Source organism: Nesoenas mayeri (genome assembly GCF_963082525.1).
Source record: "Nesoenas mayeri genome assembly, chromosome: 2".
NCBI lineage: Eukaryota > Metazoa > Chordata > Aves > Columbiformes > Columbidae > Nesoenas > Nesoenas mayeri.
Window position 1 is genome coordinate 132,087,526 of NC_137543.1, and position 19,797 is coordinate 132,107,322.

Consider the following 19,797-nt stretch of genomic DNA (forward strand, 5'->3'; position numbering starts at 1 on the left):
CAAGTATTACTATATTGTCTTGAAACATAGAATAAAATAAAATCAAAATTTTAAAATTAATTCTCATCATGGCTGTACATTTTCATATGCTGTATTTTTTTTTTCACTTTTATAGCAGTTATGGGAGCCAAATTGCATCTGTGTTCTCAAGTGGTGTAGCAGAGAAAGAAGATTAAATGGGCTATTTAATAGAGGGCATCCCTCATTTGAATGGTAATAACCCAATTTAGATATACATGACTGACAGTCCTTCTGGTTAGGTCTCCACTGGCTATTCTTGCCCCTACTCCTGACCATATACACCAATCTAACCACAAAGAAGTAATGTGAATATAATTCTACACTTTCTGCACATAGAGTAAATTCCATTGTTCAGCATAAACCCTACTCCAACATCCATTGAATCAGTAATTTTGCCTGAGAAAAAAATATGTTCTTCAGTGACAAAGAGCCAGAGATAACTCCCCAGCCCCAAAAGTTACGGTGTTTGCAGGCTCACAGTTTGATCCCTAGAGACATCATTTATTTTTAATAGAATAATCATGTTCATGATTATGTTGTTCCTCAAGCCCCATACAAGAAGGAATTAGTTAATAGGGCGATTAAATCCCATGTATTTTAATCTAGGAAAACATCCAGCAGTGATAAATCATTGATGGCAGGCAAAAAGTATATTTTATCAACCTTCAGAAATTCATGATGAAACACCATCCCTTTCTTTCCCAGTTTAACGTGACATTGATGTCATCAGTAGATGAGAACTGGGCAGGTCTAGATTGCTCAAGCATACTCTTCAGAGTTGTCCAAAGGCAATAGTACAGGACGCCAAGAAAACAAAAGCATCCAAAACACAGTTTATCTTGCTTTCCTAGCAGAAAAGGACTCTGGGCCAATTTCAGCTCAAGAGTAGGAAGACACTTCAGCTCTGCTGAATTCAAGGGAAGATAAAATTGGCCCACAAGTTGTTTGGACTTTCAAAACATGTTTGTCTAACTTCTGTAGGAAAAACTAACTTTGTGAAAGAATCTCTAAGTGTTTGGTGAAGTGAGGAGAAAAATGCCACCTGTTTAAAGTCTTAATTAGATGTGGACACTGCACCTTCCCTAAGAAGCTGAATTAAAACAAGTTTACTTCTACATAAGTTCTTTATGCTCTGGGATATAATTCCAGTCCCCGACAACTTAATTAGCTAAATATACAACGTAACCTTCCATCTGGTAGAGTAATTTAACAGGAATAATTGTGCACCACCATAACTCAACGAGACACTGAGGAAAACCATTGAAATGCTATTTCCTTTCCTTTGGAAGAGAATTATGTACAATTTCAGCATGCTTTGCATTTCTAACAGTTATAGCCAACAGGGAGGTATCACTCTCATTTATATTACTTTCCCATGAGAAAATCAAAAGTAAAGTACAAAGCTTATGCCATTGTTCATGAATGGCTCTGTAATACTTACTTGGCTTTAGCCAGAACATGTTATTTGGCAGCTAAACCCCTTAATTAGAACTGTGGGTTTGAACAGATTTTTCAGTGAAACTATGTTTTGTAGGAGTTTGGAGAAGTGCAATCTTTACTAACCAACTTCTTCTATTTTGGATGATCCGATACCATGTGATTTCCACTTTTCACTTCTCTGTTTCTCTCTTTTTGCCATCTTTTAGATGTTCTTGTTTACTTTTCTAAAGGTTTTCAACTGTCCCTGCCCTAGATACAGTGCAAGAAAAATCCTAGTCCAACTGAAATCAAACAAGACAGTTTCTACCGACTTCAAAGAGTCTCAGATTTTATATGCAGTATTTTGTAACTTTTTTATCCAGAGGGAATAGACTTGAAATGCCCATTTAAACCATTCCACTTCATTTTCAATGGACGTTATGTTCTTAATATGCTTCAGATTTTAGTACTACTCCCTGCTCTTATTTAAGCTGTTTCCTTTAGGTTCAAAAGTCAAAAAGGTGTCTAGTGTCTGATTACTTGCTTATCAAAAAGTTATGCAAGCTATTTGTTAATGCTAATTTATAAAACATTTCTGAAAACATACACAATTTGTGTAAGAAAACCTTTATGTAACCACATGAAGTAGAACCTTGTAATTCAATTTTGGCTATGCACTGGGCAGTAGAAGAACTAAGACAGCATTTAACCAAGATTGTATGATTAGTCTAGCCATCAAGAAGGTTCAGTATCTAGCACAACAGAGTAATTACTGGCAAGACAGGAAGTGATGTAGAAAGCAGTAGGTTTTTAGCTAAAATAGAAATACTGTGAAAAACGTCTATCCAGATTATCCTGAAACTGAGTAAGAATCACCCACACCTTCACTTCCTGAGATTCAAAGCAAGCATTAAATAAAATATATTAGAGGAACAACTGTGCACTGACAGGAAGACTATGATGGTCTTTACGGGAATGACTTCTGCTGAATCCTGGTGCAGGCCTTAGCGGCTTTCATGATACCAAAGCATACCTACACAAATGCTTTTCTCTCTGACAGTGTCATTAAGCCTACCCTAGCATTCATTTTAATTTAGTTTTATGCTATCTAAAAAAAATTCCCCCCTAACTCGAACTATATTAGAGTGATAGAGCACCCCTCTTCATGCCTGCTGAGGAGGCTGCGAGGCTCAGACTGACCCAAGATGATGGCAGCCCAGCACAGTAGCTTCAGCAATTTTGCACCTCCTTAGAGCCACTGGCTCCCAGGGGCTCAACTCTGCTTTGGCCTCTTCATTACACGAATTTGGAAGAAGCTGTTAACAACAGTTTGCTGCAGAGCCACTTCTCAATTGCAAGCAGAAGTTTCTTCTCTTTCGGAAACCTCTTACTACTAATTATGCCCTCTCAAGTTATTGACAGTGAATTTAGGAAGGCTAAAAGAGTCTGGTGATTAATGGGAAGAGAAGTCAAGGAAAAGAAGGGCTGGAAATCAGGATTTCCCTCCCTCCCCCCTCATTCTGTGATATCCACTGCTGCTTTCCTTTGGGCACATCATCTAGTTGAAATTTGCCAAGAATGTTCATTAACCCAGGAAAACAAGGACTCCTGAGAGACAGGAATTCTTAGCATCTCTGAAAAATGGGATAAAATAAGGAGAATCATATGACGTTTGCCTTGTTTCCCTTCTTCAATAAATGAACTGTCTCTCCCATTGTGCTCACTCACAAACTCAGAGAAAAATAATGCTTCTCTCTACTGAGCTGCTTCATTTTGGCAGACATGGTAATTGAGGGTTTTTGATCCTCTAAGCCTTTTTATTTTTACCAAAGACCAAAAGAAATCCAGCTTTTTTATATACCATTACTTCACAGGAGAATGTTTTCCTAGAAAATGCAAACAGAAAGGGAATTTGGTGGCATAAAAGAGAAAGGGAAAATACTTTTACACACGAAATGTTTTACTTCTCAGTTTCAACTGCTCCGATAAATTACTGAGTCACTAAGTGCAGAAAGAATAATGGTAATGAAAGATTCTAATTAATTTCTTTTAAAAAAAAATTGCATTAGCTGAGTTCTCATTCAGGAATCTTTCACTCTTATTATGTAAGAGCTATGCTGTTATTTTACTGCCTAATCAGGTTAACTTAAATACAGTTTTTCAAAGCAATCTTCATGACTGTGCAGCACAGCCTTCTTCCTCTCTCTCATCACAATATTAAACAATCCTTCATCTCCTCTTTTTTCCTGTATGAAATCACATCATTTCCCCCCTCCTATCAAGAACCTTGCACTATTTGCTATTTAAAATAACCCATGCTATATTTCCATTGAGAATGCTTCCAGCGAGCTACGAACATCTCAAATAGTACTAATCTTGAGTGATCTTCAGGTTCCTAAGCAAAATGCAAGTTGTAAGCTTACAATTCATCAGCAAGGAAAGATTCAACTGGCATAAAACCAAAATAAATAGAAATACTGATTGATGTTCCCATTCTGCCATGATTATGCTAAACTCAAGAAAGAAAAAAACAGTTTATAGTTGATATGATGATGTCCCCAGGAATTTCTTCCAACAAAAACCAAAACACGAAGCAAACTACAGAAATTCCATCTATACCAAAGCCTGCAGCTTTGGTTAGAGAGCTAACATTTATTGGAATTTGCTGGCTTTTGCTAGTTTGCATCAACACTTGCATATAGAAAATGTAGTGTTACAAACTGAAGAAAATGAAACTGTTATGGACATTTGCCAGAATTTCTGCATTTATTTTGACAAGGTAAAAAAACCAAACCAAAACAAAACCAAAACACAACAAACAAACAAAAATCACCAAAACCAAACAAAAAACACCAAAAAGCTTTCCTGAAAATTAACTTCGACCCTACCAAACCCATCTTGTTTGCTACATTTTTTGATGAGTAACCTCATCAAGCAGATAATATTTTGCCAGATAGATAGACAGAGAATTATGGAAATCAACAATCAAAGTTCCCCATATTAAATAATCAGGTCTTGAGAAGTGCACAGCTCCCATCAGAGCTCTTAGAGCAGTCACTATGAATTTCAAAAGTTTTCAGTAATAGAGAGGAGTTTTCAAACCTCTCTGGGTAATACAGATGCATTAGTCTCATTGAAAGTTAATGAGCCATGTGCTGCTCAGTCTTTTGGGCGCTTTGCAGAAAACACAAGTTACGACGGGTATCCATGGTGAAAGTCATAGGCATTTTTAAAATTGGAGCTTAGGCTGTTTCGGCTACAGATGTGTAACTTCTCCGTATGGTATATTTATCTGTCCAGTGAAGCCATAGCTCCCCTTGCTCTGCTCTTTTCAAAGTCTGTCAACACAGAGCATCTGAATGCAGCTGTGCAAAGAGCTGCATATCCTGGCCTCTAGCCCCTAGGACAGTCCCAATCCTCCGTGCAGCTAAGCTGTGTGAAGCCTACTGCTGACAAGTTCTGCTGCATCTTGTACAGAAAGCAAGAATCCTGATGGCCAAGAGAGTTATTGAGTAACCACAGTCACTAAATTGGGATGTTAATTCTGGTACCTAACTGTAAACACAGAAAGAGCAAGATGCCTAGTTATCTATGCATCCCGTCATTTCTAGACGCTGGAAGAGTAAAGGTTGCACAGAACATTCTCCTTTTTACTATAGTCTCTCTCAATTTTTAAAATATTAATAAGGAGATGCTACTTCAGGACTAATTAAGCAAAGGTTAAATACATTACTGAACAAGAAACTGAGTGAGCAAGATTCATGATTTACAATGCCTATGTGACACTTGGTGTTCCCTTAGCACTGAAAATCACATTAGGATGTCAGAGGAGAATTATTCAGCTTTGCTGCCCATTACATCTGATCTCAGAGTAACCAATTCAATCAGAATTATCTTCCAAGACCATTGTATTAAAGTTGTAGAAGAGATAGATATCTCTGTATTTCATACTACGAATATGTAAAATAAAACCGAGAAGCAAAACAAAGCTGTGATTAAAACCCACAACAGGTATTCCTTTCTCAAGGCTGAAAGGAATGTGAGTCCGCTTTCATATGAATTGCTGACTTCATGCAGGTTCAGCACCACAGAGGGTTTACCAGGAGCCAGTGGCAATAAGCGTTCATAGCCTAAAGGAAAGGAAAAGAGGTTCACCCCTCATGGCAAAGGTCAGATTTCTGCAGGCTCATAGCCTGTCCATATACACGACTGTTCATGGGACATCTTTGTCTGGTAAGGTCCCATGAGGATGACACAGGCTCCACAATGTCCCCTCTGCCTGGAGGATGGCCCTATAACCACTGAGATCAGTTTAAGGTCATTTGACTAGTGTCGATCTGGTTCCTGTTGCTTTTACTCTAAACCTGATGAACAATCATCGGAACCTTTGCAGGCATGTTGCTGAAGGCTGGAATTAAACAACTGCAGTATACAGAGAGACTGGATGTGTAAACAGGATATTTAAGTTGCTGTTTTCATGGATGCAGAGGGCTATCAAATATACTCCCTTGCTAACATACAACATGTTGTACACTTCATTTATATTTGTTTATCAGAATCACTATGTAGATGTCATAGAAACGGTTATGCTAATGATTATATCAGTATTTGTCTATTTATTCTGTAGATATCTTTTCAGAGAGTCATCATGTCCTTTGTTCAGTTTTGGAACTGATGCATTGCATGCCCAAATATTTGGAATAACATATAGAAAACATCTGGATTTAATTATATTATAGTCCTCTTATGCAGACAATGGGAATTGAATTAAGGAATATTTTGAAACCCCCACAGAGATATAAAAGTATTAGCAGCTGCATGAGAACTTTACTGTTACAATGTTTGAAAATGTTTTGTTTTACAGATCAACAGTCTGACACATCATAAATATCAATCATAACATTTAAGATATATAAACACTGAAAAAAATTAAAACTTGCACTTCAAAAACATGTAGAAGAATTCACAGCATTTAGAAGATGTAGAGTATATCCTTTTGTTTAAAAACATGAAAATATATAGCCTATTGTCACAGAAAATATATGTTGAACAGTGGTATTCAGTGAAGAACTGCATAAGGGCCTTATTGTGCCTGAATAGCCTCAACAAGATTTTACAGAGTCTTGTTTTAATGCCACCATATTGTACAAAGATCACATTGAGTAATACAGCTAGAATAAATTAGCATTTTGCTTTCCATGCTTTCATTCCTTTGAAAATATTTGGGGATATAATATGAGTTTAGAGAGTCTGCCCCAAAGTATTAGACACAGACTGGATATTCTTTCTGAATGCAGACTGGTTCCAAATGCCACTTCTTTTCAAACAGTACCAGTTTTGCAGTTAGTTTTCAATCTCCCAGTGGCTAAATCACATTCAAAGGCTGTTAGCACAGTAGGGGGTCAGACTTTCTCTCTGAATGTAACTATATCACTCAACAGCAGACTCATGCAATAAGCGATCTAATGTTTTCTTTTCTTTTTTTTTTTTCCCTCCTCTTAGCATTTCCCTGCATTCCTGGATACCGGTCACTGCACCAAGGACCTGAGGCAACGGCCACATGGACTCCACCACCATCCTTCTAGCTTTCTTTATGGTGCAGAAATGTCAATTCTACAGTTCACCTGCTCTCAAGACAAAAGATTCAGTTGCTAAACCCTTTGAAACATTCTGCAGTGTTCAAATGGACATTTTCTTGTACAATATTACACCTTCCTCTGTCTAAAAAGCTCACACAAATGTGCATGTGTGTGTGTGTATGCACATAAACATACAACCTTTGTCAACTAAGGCACAAAATATAATAGTAATCCAATTCCTTCTCTTTCCATGGATTCTCCTCTAAATATTCTGAAAAACTTTGTCTAAAGGTAGCGTACCATCTGAAGACAGATACTGTATCTACCATGCAAAAGAGAGAGAACTATTAAACCCAGAAGTAATATCGAGACAAAGAAAATAATGCCATTGAAGATCCATGAAATGATGGTCTGTTTAGAAACTGATTTCATCAGGACTGAAGCTTTCACCAGCTGTGAGCATTGGGAAACACCAACTCTTGATATCATGTGGTCACTCCAACCTCATAAAGATGAAGTCAGGATCTTTGAATTTACCCATCCAGTATCATAGTGATCAGGCTTTGTGGATTATGATATTCGCCTTGCTGATGGACAGCCTGGTTAAAATGAAGGGTGGGGACATTGCTGGGTAAGGGGCTCGAATAAACTACGTTAACTCACCTGTCTTACGAAGTGGAAAATCATCCTTGGCATCCTGTGCTCCTGGTAAAGTGTATTTGTAGGGTGGCGAGGCCCCGCTCAGGGGTGGAGAGCTTTGATCCAGTGAGGTGTGGTGGGCAGCCCTGCAGCAGACACAGAGGGGTCACAAATTAGTAGTTGCTGAGGTGACCAGCAGTAACTATCTACACATGTTGTACACATGTCTCAGCTGTGTTTATGTTCTTGTTCCTCAAAGTGTGCACAAACCACAGGCTCATGTAACCAATGGCACTTTTACACTAAGTTACAGAACTCCTCAGGATTCCCAAGAACACACTTCTTGCATTCATTATAAAAGTCACATAGGATAAGAGTCATCTTGACCTACAGACAGAATCTGTCACCAGTTTGGGGAACTGACCATTTCAGATTGCTGTATTTTAATATGAAGCAGCTGAGGCATAGCAAAAGCCATTTAAGTCTTGTTTATTACAAACAAATACAGGTACATTGATTCAGCCTATTCTATCAAAATGTGGGGGAATTTTCAGAGCAGGCAGGCATGTATCAAACTAACCAGAAATATTTAGTTATTATTACCTGTTGAAAAGAAGAATGCAAACTATTTAGTGGACAAGGCAGATAAAATGTTGCATTTAAGTTCAGCTTGTAGGTTTTGTGAGAACACCCCTCTGCAGCACATAGCACTGGTGTCAGCAGAGAAGCTCCCAGCTGAAGAGTGCCTTCTGACAACTGCCAGATGAAAGAAATAGTGTGGGCAGATCTTTCTGAATACGGAAACCGTAAATTGCATCACTTGGCCCAGAGACAGGGTTTTTTGTTTGGCTGATTTTTCTGTTGAGAGGGAAAGGAGGGAAACTTTCAAACTTTGTGTTTATCTAAATATAATTTTACTTGGCATTTTACAGGATCTCTCCCTGTCTTGCGGTGTAGGGTGGTTAATCAATAATACATCTTCGTCAAAGAGGGTCACTACCATGAGAGGTCGTACTACTTTCCCTAGTGTAGCAGAAGACATTCCTCTGCAGAGCTCCTTGTTCTTACTCATCTGAAGACTTTGAACTAAGCTCAGATTATTAGTCCAGAAATCTTACATACTCCAGAGAATTTTACACAATACTTGGAAAAAAACATATATCCCTGGAGGTGTTAAAAGGTGCATAAATGAGGTTCTTAGGGACATGATTTGGAGGTGGACTTGAGAACGCTAGGTTAACAGCTGGACTGGATCTTAAAGGTCTTTTCAAACCAAAATGATTCTGTGATTCCATGATTCTATCTCCATCAGAAACAATGTAACTATATATTACATCATGTCACCACAATGCTCTGATTAGCTCAGAATGGAAACTCCAAGGGCAGGCCTTCAGTAATTCTTTTTAAAAGGAACTAGATGGAACTGTAGTGTACCATATGAATTTGTTTGTCCTGCTGAAGGTTAATTCCAGCATAGCATTTACATCTTTCAGAAATGCAGCCAGAACTCATTTTGTTGGACTGATTTATGTCTGTTGTTATAAGGAATTAAGAGGAATTAATTAGTACAAAAAAATAAAAAGAGGGAATAAAACCTGTAAAAACTGTAAAATCTTAAAATGTTAATAGGCCCATTACAGAATTCAACAAAAACACTTGTTTCAATGGTCCAAGAAGATTCTTATCAAGGCCAAGATATCAAGATATGCAGTTTTGGATACTAAAATTCATCAAAGCAAAAGCAGTTAAATGACCACTATCCTTCTCAAAATCATTGTGAGTTACTTACATCATTCAAGTAACTTCACTAAAAAGTAGCAAATCTTCAAGAAGAAACAAGTTTTGCGATTGATTCAAAATCCAAGTAAATGAAATGCAAAGTTGTACTAACTGCAAAAATTGAAGAGACTTGGAAAAATGACAGGTATAGTTGTAAAATTTGTGATGGCAACAAGAGATGAAGCAGTTGAAATAAAAAGTTTATACAGATTTCTGACAGCGTCTTGTTCTGTATGGGTCTCATTACTGGACACGGAGTACTCTTAAGTTCTACCAGAAATATTACACTGTTGGCTTTCTGCTAACTGCTTGGTTGAACTTGTCTTGTTCTGCAGGCAGACTCACAAGAAGAAGCATTTTGGCAAGTTTTAGCAGATATTTTAATGAGGTAAAGGAACAGCTTAATACTCAACATACGTGTACCAGAGCTTGGGGTGGCGGCTCATGGAATGATTCTTCCCATTTGCTGGAGAGTCTTTTGTTGCTGATTTACTCAACAGGAACTCTTGAAGTTTCTGCTTCACTTCTGTACTGGCCACCGCCCCTAGGACACATAGAATTAAACATGCCTTATCTTTACCTAAAAAAATACTTTTTTAAAGAAAACAGAGACCAAAACACACACAAAAAGAGTCTGTGTCTTGTCGCTGACAGTGTTGTGAACTATAAAAAATAGTGGTGGAAATCAGTCAAAATGAGATAACATTCAGATTAAATGCTTGTCCGTAGAAAACTGAAGTTGGCCACAACCCAGAAATCCAGTGAAGTCATAAGGAATATTTCAAGAGTAGATGAGACCATTTATCCAGGGCCAGATGTATCTAAAGAATTTAAATTATTTTGTAATAATTCCCGAGTACAGAACCAAGGATAGAACTAAAAAGATAATGACAAAAGGTCACTTTGAGTTTGTGGTGAATAATGTTTTTTCTTTTAGTAACTAAGTAATAGTAACAGCACAGCGAAACTACTCTCTGAACACTGGTTTGGTTATGAGCAGAACACAGCAGAAAGAGCCAGCAGTGAGCCTTTTTATTCAAGTAACTTTAAGAGCCCGCACTTGTGATGTCTGGGAGACAGACCACAGCCTGAAACATGAGTATTAGTTGATAGCTCTACTCTTAGGAGACAAAAACTACAGAAAGACCAAAACACCAGGAAGACACCATGGATTTTGACCTCTCTTGGTGGCTAGCTCAATGCAGCACAAGAGGTATGGCATGTCAATGTCAGGTTAATCTGCCAGTTCCTACTTCAAGTACAGGACATGCTTCTTAACTCACAGTCATAATATTCTTCATTAAAAAAAAAATCTTTCTGTTTTCCATGAACAGTGATAAAAAAGGGAAGAAAAAACATTTCTTTGAAAGCAGCAGCACTAAGGCATACTGATACTCTGAGCATTTGGTTACCCAACCCTGAAATGTCACACAGCTAGGTGATATGTCCCCCTATGACCCAATTCCCATAAAGTACCTCTACTGCCCCTCAGCTTCAGGCCCTAACTCCGGTCCCTGCACCTTCCTTCCCTGCTCTACTCATTAAGTAGATCATCATCAGCAAACGCTGGGGCTGGACACAGGGTGTCACAAGTGCTGCTTGACTGGCTGCAACATCCTGGACAATGCCATCAGACACACAGTGTGAATTTTGGGATTATCCTATGCAAGGACAGTAACTGGACTCGATGATCCTTATGGGTCCCTTCTGACTCAGGACATTCTATAATTCTATGATCCTGAACAGCCACCCAACAAGCCAAACTGAGAAGGAACCACTGAGTTCACATCGCTGCTCTTCCTTTGGTGGGAGCATTAATAAAGCCCAACTGTTCATATGGAGGCTGATTTTTCACACCACTTGTAGGAACCTTTCGTTCCTGCAGCTTCTGCCACCTTCCCATCTTTCATGGATTCATCATTCACTGAAGTACTGGAAGGACCATGAACACTTTAATTTTTAAAGTCTGCAATATGGTACACCTACAACCATTGAACTGATGCATTTTTCCACCCAAGAAAAAATGGCAGGAGCCTGTGATCTCAAGAAGCATAATGAACAGCTCTTTGCTTCAGTCTTTGTCAGTTATTTTTTGTGCTCATTTAGCAAGACAAGTAACAATATCTGCTTGTGGCAGCTTCATTCTGAATACTTTCACAATGTGCTTCTAACTACCTGATTTTCAAATTAAACTCACTAAAAAGAACTATTTGTATCTGTCTCCCTCTAGTGAGCACCAAATTCCAACAGTATCCTTTATATACATCATTTGCCTTAATGCTATATACAAGCTAGATATAGCTCTTCATTGAGCTTCATGAAATGGCATCAAGAACAAACATTAGGTAGTTTGAGAAAGTACTAGCAAAAGTATGCAGAAGTCTCAGCCAAAGACATTTTGAGTATTTGGTTATATTTTCAGTCTTGAAACAATACTCAAATTAGTTAATCAGCAAGTAATTTGATTGTTTCCTGTTTTATAGCACTTTCTGTATTGGGAAATAAACTCTGGAGAGAAGTTCTCAAGTGAAGCTTTAGGCTTTCAGATTCCCTCCTTTGTTTTTATAAAAAGAGCTAGATTCTTGAGAGGCATATACACAGATCTGTCAAAATACGCTTTCCTACAGTCCTTTGGCTCTGCACACAAACCAGCAGTGGGTTTCTGTGGGTGCAACAGGTGGCTCTGCCTCTCTGCAAGTACAGCCTCGACTTCTCTAGTTGCGTATTTCACACAGTAATAGGCTTCCTTCAGACTTCCTGTTGCTCATTCAGCTGGGAGAAAGCAAAGGGGAATAGATCAATTTCTTATTAGGATTCATGGTACATCGACTCTTACTTTCTCGGCCTCTTTCTTTGCCTCGGAGGGGAGGAAGCTGCTCCCGGCGATGCCTCTCCAGTTCCTGCTCTTGTCTCTGCTGCTCCAGTTTCTGCTCTTTTTCGAGGAGTTCTTGCTGTTGTTTAATGGCTAGGAGTTCCTGTTGTAACTTGCACATAACAAAAAGACATGAGAAAGTGCAGTTTGCACTGTTTTCTAGGTCAAAACAATCCCCTTGAATAACTGAATATCAGTGCTTGCTTTTGTGCTTACACTTCTTTTCACCTCTTGAACAACTTCCCCTGGCCTTTTAAGTGGGACAGTGCATGGCTGCCACTAAAACGAGCTCTAATGCCAGGTAGCAGCCTGCTGCTCTGGTTTCACTTCTTTCTCTTTTGGCAAAAATGCCTGGAAACTGCACAGGGTTCTTTGCCAGTGCATCACCCAGCTCTGGCTGCTGTGCTCCGCTGCATGTGTCAGCTTCATCAAGCTGAAGCTTAGCATAATGGCTATTAGATCAGAAGGAAAAAATGAAAACAAAGGCTAGATGATAAATTTCCAGTCAAAATCCATTACAGCAATCCTACCACAGTGGTTGTAATCCCATAAATCATTTTATTTTTACATTACATGAGGTAGCCCACCCTATTTTACAAATGCAAATATTATACACTTGCCTATCAATTTGATTTGTAGGCACAAACTCAAACAGCAGCTCAAAAAAGCAGCCTTTTAATATACTCAAACCTGCACATGCAGAAAAGACAGCCATATTGAAGTCTGGCTGAAAAATACAGCTTTGTAAAATAGGTAGTTTGATTTTCTGTGGATGTAGCAGCTTCATGATTCTCATAGTACTGCCTTGGTCTGCTGTGAGCAAATTGCTGGTAGGTGCTAGTTTTGCTTGAAAAGGCTTTTATCACCCAAATACAGAGAAATAAGCACTCAAAAGCTATCTATGCCACAGCGAACCTTTCAGGCGTGTTCCCTTTTCATGTCTGCCTAGGCATATTGAGTTTGCAGATAAAGTGAGGGATAAATGAAAAATGTTGCTACCTTTATGTGCTCCTGGAGCTGGGCCTGATGCTGGCGGGTCAGGTTTTCATGCTGCTTCTGAAACTCCGCAATCAGCAGTTGTTTCTGAATTTGCTGCTGCTGCTGGATTAGAAGCAGTTCCTGCTGTAGCTGCTTTTCACGCATAATTGGGTCCACCATGGGAACCATCATCCTGAGATCAGTTCGCAAGTCTAATGGTGAGATAGGCTCTAATCCCACAGGAACCTCTGACTTGACATCCACTGTGGAAGGAAAACAACAAAATGTATGTTTATTAAATATAACTGGAGAAGGAGAATGGGGATCATTTCTGCTGGGGAAAAGACCTATTAATCTCAAAGACTGATTCAATGGACAGACATAACAAAATACTTACACAATCTACACTGTATGCAAACTTCAGACATTCCTACTACTAGATGGAGATTTTACAGAATATGTTCTCCCTTTCTTTCTATTCTCTGCACAAATACTCACAGATTAATATTCTGCTAAACAGACTAACAAATAACCAGTGCTAAAGACATGTCAGAGCCTAACATAGCAATATTTAGTAAGAACCTCCTAGGCACTATTAATACTTAACAAGAAAACAACTTCCAGCTCCCACTGCATTGCAAGAGATTTTCCAAAGCCAGTGTGTAGATTTGCTGGGGATGAACATCTATCCAACGCTACAAAGCTACTGAGTGTAAATACAGCTGGCAAACACACATAGGAGTAATAAAATTATAGGAACATAAAACTTTTCATTTCTGTGTCAAATTAATACAGCTTTTTGAAAAGTGACCATTGTGCTTAGACATACATAATATACTATATGTATCTTACAAGAAAATGAAAACATCTTGGTTTATTCTAATGTATTGCAGTAGTGGTATATATTGTCAAATAAACACTAAAGTAGTTAATGAAGAATCCTATCTTTTTCCACATCTTGATTTAAATTGAAGAGACTAAAAAGCAGAGAGAGCAAGACTTGCTGATTTTCACTACAACACTTGTAAAGCTTATGGTTTTCATACTAAGTGAAGACACAGAATGTAACTTTATCTCTTTGAAAAGAAAAAAAACTAGCAAGTGATATTTCTGCAAGAGGAAAATAAATAGTAGCAAAGGGTCTCTGCTCAAGCTCAGCAGTTCTGATTCCATCCACAAGAGGACAGTGGAACACAAACACATTCAACTCATGTTCCTAGTGCTCCACTATTTTCATAGGAAAATAAGATTACTAGCTGAAAACAAACATGCTGTCAGAAATGACTAGAACACAACATTTTAAGTGTATTTTTTCCTTTTGCTCTGCTACAGCTGTGTTTTTTTCAAGGAGAAAAAAAAAATGAAACAGAGAAATATTCCAGCAAGCAGGAGCAGCAAAGTTGAAGCAGCAGAAGTTGAAACTCCAGCAAATGCACAGATGGGAATTCTAACTGCACAATAATATCTATTAGCAAAAGGTTTTTCAAGAAGAAGACATAAGGCACCAAATCTCTTTAACTACCCTCAACCTTTTCTTCTCAAAATTCTGGAAACACACAATTTTCTGGGCCTTTTTTTTTTTAAATCCTAGTAACTGTTACTGTAAACCTCAGAGCATAATTTGCCTTCTTAACCTCCTATCCCAACAGAATGACTGTGCCTAAGTGCTTACTTTTGTTGTGAGACTGATCACTAAATTATAAAAAATCACTTTTAAGTTACAAAAACTACTCCTGATTATAAATAATTGCCGCAGACCAAGAGAAACGGGTAGGCAAACTCCCAGCCTTTCATCCCATTTATTCAGCAGCAATCCACATTCCATTTGTCTAGACTAAATATAGCTGCGTTTATACAAGAAATCAATAGTGCTTGCAGAGAGCAGAGCAAAGACATGAATATTTCATCAAACTCGGGAGAGAAATGGCAATCAGCAAACTGACAGCAAACCCCGTTGGCTGACTGGCCCCTCCAGATAAGTCTCCGGTACTCGGACAACGGCTCATTGCCTGCAAGTCATAATCTTATCATCAGCACTCTTCTATTTTTAACATTAATTGCATTGTAGGTGACAAAGGCTTATCATGTTTAAAGTGGAGAGATGGATTTTCTTACATCTTCTGTGACAGGATAATAAGCCTTACTCAGAGCAATAATAGTAACCGGAGCTGGGCAAACCCTGCAGGCTCTGGTTCGCAATGGTGTTTGCAAACTGAACCCTGCAGGGTTTGGTTCACTATAGTGTTTGCAAACCGAACCCTGCAGTTTAGTTTGCAGATACTGGCTACCAATCAACCCCTGCAAGTCTGCAGGGTGATGCAGGCTGGTGGTACTTCCCGTCTCTGATGAGCATCCCACTTCTGCATTTTTAGAGCACTTCTCGTGAGGGGAGGCCTCCAGATTTTTCTAACAATGGAAATTTCCTTTTACTATTAGTAAAATGTACAACTGAAATCAGGCTCAGTTTGGTAAGAGACACATTTTCAAGAATTTTCACACACTCAAGTAATAAATCTTGCACCAGAATATCTATTTAAGTTCAACTTTGCCTCCTTTTTAAATGTTAATAAACATTCAGGTAGTTCTAGAGACTTGAACTCATTAAATACAGAATCTTTCATGTCATTTAAATACTAATGTTTACTGACAAATAAAAACACACAGTTATTTCCTGGCATAAATATTGCTAACAGTAAGGTTACCGCCCACATTACTAATAGCTGCTGACATAGCGAATACTAACTTTTGAGGGTAATTACTGTCTTAAAACTGTACTAGATAATAGTTAGCTGGATAACAGTCAGCCTCATCAACTAAGTTATTCTAATCAAGTAAGCATAAAATCAGCAATTAAACTGAATGGTTTGCTACTGTCTGTTAGGTGGTCCTAATGCCACAAGGCATTTACACTCTCCTTACTTGTTACCAGCTGACAACAAAGAGACAAAGCAGCCCTGTAGAGCCACATCAGTGTGAAAAATGTGTCATGGAGCTGAGAATCAGAATTGGTGTCTTTAAAAGATTTCACTTTTAGCTGAAGCATCTTCCCCACCACCACCTCAACACAATTTTTGAGTGTCAAAATTGCAAAGGTGATGCAGGATATTTATTTTCATCTGGGCTTTTTATGTTCCCCCACACCCTACAGAAGAATATACATATTTTCCAGGTAGAAAAGGAATGTCCGAATCAGTGCTCGTGACTTCCAAACATCACAAGAAGCAGTAGGATGACAAACTTTAACAATAGGATTCATCAAGATATTCGCCAAAGAAGGAAAAGGATGGATAGTGAAAGAAAATATAATCAGAGCTTGATAAAGGCTAACTTCACTTTAAGGAGCCTTGTTTTGCAGGATTTCTAGTATCACCAGTAGAGTGATGCTGTAGCACGACCCTGCCTGCACTCTCTTCACCACAGTCTGGAGCAGATTCTTCCCAACAGCTCTGCTGGCTACGGAGCAAGCCTGGGATTCCTCTCTAAGGTTAACTAAAGACAAACTCTCCAAGCTCATGTTAGCTGCGGTGAATACAATGGTAGGCTACGGAATATTAACTAAAAACATTGCTGAAAGCTCGGTGATTCCAGGAAATATGCCAAAATTTGAGTAGAAAAATATTTAATATTCAGCAACAACACACTGCAAAAGGCATATGTATTTATTTTTCCTATAAAAGCTCAATTGCCTTTATCATGAAACATAACAACAAAAATAGTCTCAGAAGAACATCCATAGCAATTATATTCCATAGTCAGTCCTTCCCGCAGTGCTTTTCATGTTTGGTGGGAAGAAAATAAGGTACTTGTAAAATGGCATGCTTGTTGAGTAGATTTAGGTGCTTGGGGTGTATATAAAATGAGCTAAAATAGTTTGTTTTAACCCTGAGGCTTTGCTTCTTGAAACTATTCTTTAAAAGAGGAATCACTGAAAAACTGTCTTTCACTCAGAGATGGCATTTCAAGCTTTGTTCCTAGTGGCTCGTTTGAATTTCTGATATATTACAATACACAAATCTTCCGAATCACAAGTGTTAGAGGAAAATATCAGAAAATAAAACAACCCACTTTCTTACCATCATCTCCCAAGAGAGACAATCTTCTTTTTTGTTGGCAGTTACGCTTCTTGACAGACATTTATGGCATCTTTAAAAGCAGGAACTTAAACAAGGGTTGCTGCCTTCAGCCGACATTCTTTATTTGAGATGCAATGAAGATGAATTCTGGTAGACTTGCCTACCTGAACATCTCTAGTACATTTATTCTTTTTACATTAGAGGAACAGCGTGAATTTACCGGGATTGCAGGGACTCAAGTTGACCCTTTCCCAAAGGAATGTCTCAGTTATTCTCTTGGGGTGGGACAGTAAGGAAGGCTGGACAGAGGAACATGAAGCTGGTGAGGCTCTCTCTCCTGCTTGGTCATCCAGGGAAGCCTTTTACTGCAGAAGCAGTTAAAGTTTATGAAGTGAGCAAGGAGAACTACAAAAGTTGGAATGCTAAACTAAAATTACATGTGACAAGACACAGATGACAAGCTCCTCCAACTAGCAATTTCAGTATTAGGCAATAAAAGCCTATTCCTGAAAACAGAAAAAAGCAAGTAAAATCTAGAAGAATTATTCTGCCAAGAAACGGCCACACGTTACTCCAGACATCAACTCAGTGAAGTGTTACCAAAAAAAGAGGGAATAGGAGAGTTGTTTATACTCTTTTGAACTCTGCTCTGCAAAAAACACAGCCCACCTGAAGCTATTATGAATTTATACAGTACTTTTCATATTTTTCATATGCTTTTCATAAAATGAAAACAAACCAGAAAGAGTTTAGCACATTTCAGTCTAAAAGAAGCTGCTTCCATTTGGTCTCTTCATTCAAAGAAAGTGAAAAACATTTCTTTTTGCAGGATTAGCCACCAGTCAATCATGACATAATCAGAATACTAAAGAATTTACAGAAAAGCTCTAAATGGTGGAAAGAGTGGAAGACAACGGTGGAAGAGTGAACCCAATGAAGATAATACTTAAATTTATTCTCCAGCTTAAACCAACTTCTCCAGATTTATGTGCCACCTCATTCAGGACTTGAAAAGCACCAATACCTGAAAAGCCACAGCAGTGTCTTTGAACATAGATTGAAAAAAATCACTGAAAAGACTGGAAGAATGAAACACCACAGGAGGCTGAAAGCTGCAGGAATAAGGAACAGAGGGTAGGAGGAAAACTTTGGCAGGCGGATGAGACACAAAGTAACTGGCAGGAGATGGGGCAGAAAAGGACCAGCCAGGCAATAAGACACAAGCAGCCAGCCAGAGATGGAGCACTGGGGAAGGAGCTAAAATTTCGTGTCTTTGCGCTGAGCAGCAGCATGACAGGAGCACTGCTCACTCTGTAAGCTCAGAGCAGGCCTGGCACCCTGGCCAGGTAGCATCGCTTGGCCTCGCTGCCAGAGTAAATAAGGAGCTAACAGCGGAGCAATGTGGCTGCTGTGAGAACGCCAGGAAATGCGGCAAGCAACTTGTTTTTGAATAGCCATGACTAAAGCGGATGGAGTTTGGCATGCAAACTACTACAGCAATTGTTCAGTGTTCAAACTTGTAGAAAAATGTCCCAATGTGGAGCCTGCTCCCCAGAGGAGAGGTGGCTCACAGCTTTCTGGGGCAGCTGTGCCACGACAAGACGAGCACAGAAGACTGTGGGAGCGAGAAGATGAAACTTTAAGAATAACTAGTGGCATCAGAAGTACAAGTCAGATGATCAATAAACTGCTAAAGTTTAGGTTATCTCCCGTGGGATGCTTTTATCATCCCAGCTCTGTTGGGTAAAATCTTGTACACCTCAGTTTTCAGTTGGTATAATCTGTCATTCCTCTGTTAACCTCAATATAGGCAAAGGCTCTTTATACCACCTGAGAAGCTTGATGCAGAATCTCTCTCACAAGTATAGTGGTGAAAGAAGATGGCCTTGAGTGCATCTCATTTTAACATGGGGACAAAAGCATCCAGATTTAGAATGACACTTATAAAACTTTTTTCCAATATTTAAAATCAAAATAAAATCTTCTCCACTCTCACAATTACACCAAAGGATGCATCCGAGCTGAAAAAAGTGTCACTTAGATTTCACTGAGTGTTATTAAATATTTTTAATAAATTATATTTCTCAGCCATAGTCTGGATTTTGGTTGTCACAGGCAAAGGAAGCAGAAAGAAGACAGCAAATACAAATGGAAGTTTTTTTCAAAAGCAACACCATGGCTTTCAAGGCAGTTAAGTACTTGACTGCAATTTGTACTTTAAAACTTCCTTGCTTGCAGTGGAAAAGCACAAGAAATTAAACCACATTTCAGATCAGAGAAAATACTTTCCAGTTATTTTCTTGGATTATCCTTCAAGAGTCTGTAATAATTTTAAATAGTAGTGTCACCAAATTAGAAGTATAAATGAACTGTCAACCCTGATGAGGCACTCAATTGAGTTTACAGTATTAAGGAGACGTGTAATAAATTGTACTAG

General features: G+C 38.6%; 1 protein-coding gene across 13 annotated transcripts in view; it reads right to left on the reverse strand.

Annotated features, from left to right (window-relative positions):
- HDAC9 (histone deacetylase 9) overlaps nucleotides 1-19,797 on the reverse strand; it is a gene marked incomplete at both ends in the record, with an annotated part of 426,230 nt that overhangs the window by 212,348 nt on the left and 194,085 nt on the right. For 3 of the 13 annotated variants that reach the window (XM_080339190.1, XM_080339185.1, XM_080339186.1), the window contains 4 exons: nucleotides 7,683-7,804; nucleotides 9,855-9,981; nucleotides 12,274-12,421; nucleotides 13,309-13,550. In XM_080339190.1, the coding sequence (XP_080195316.1) occupies nucleotides 7,683-7,804; nucleotides 9,855-9,981; nucleotides 12,274-12,421; nucleotides 13,309-13,550 (639 nt within the window). Of the gene's footprint in view, nucleotides 1-7,682; nucleotides 7,805-9,854; nucleotides 9,982-12,261; nucleotides 12,422-13,308; nucleotides 13,551-19,797 lie in introns of those variants that run through there. The other 10 variants (XM_080339188.1, XM_080339194.1, XM_080339191.1 and 7 more) reach the window with 9 other exon arrangements.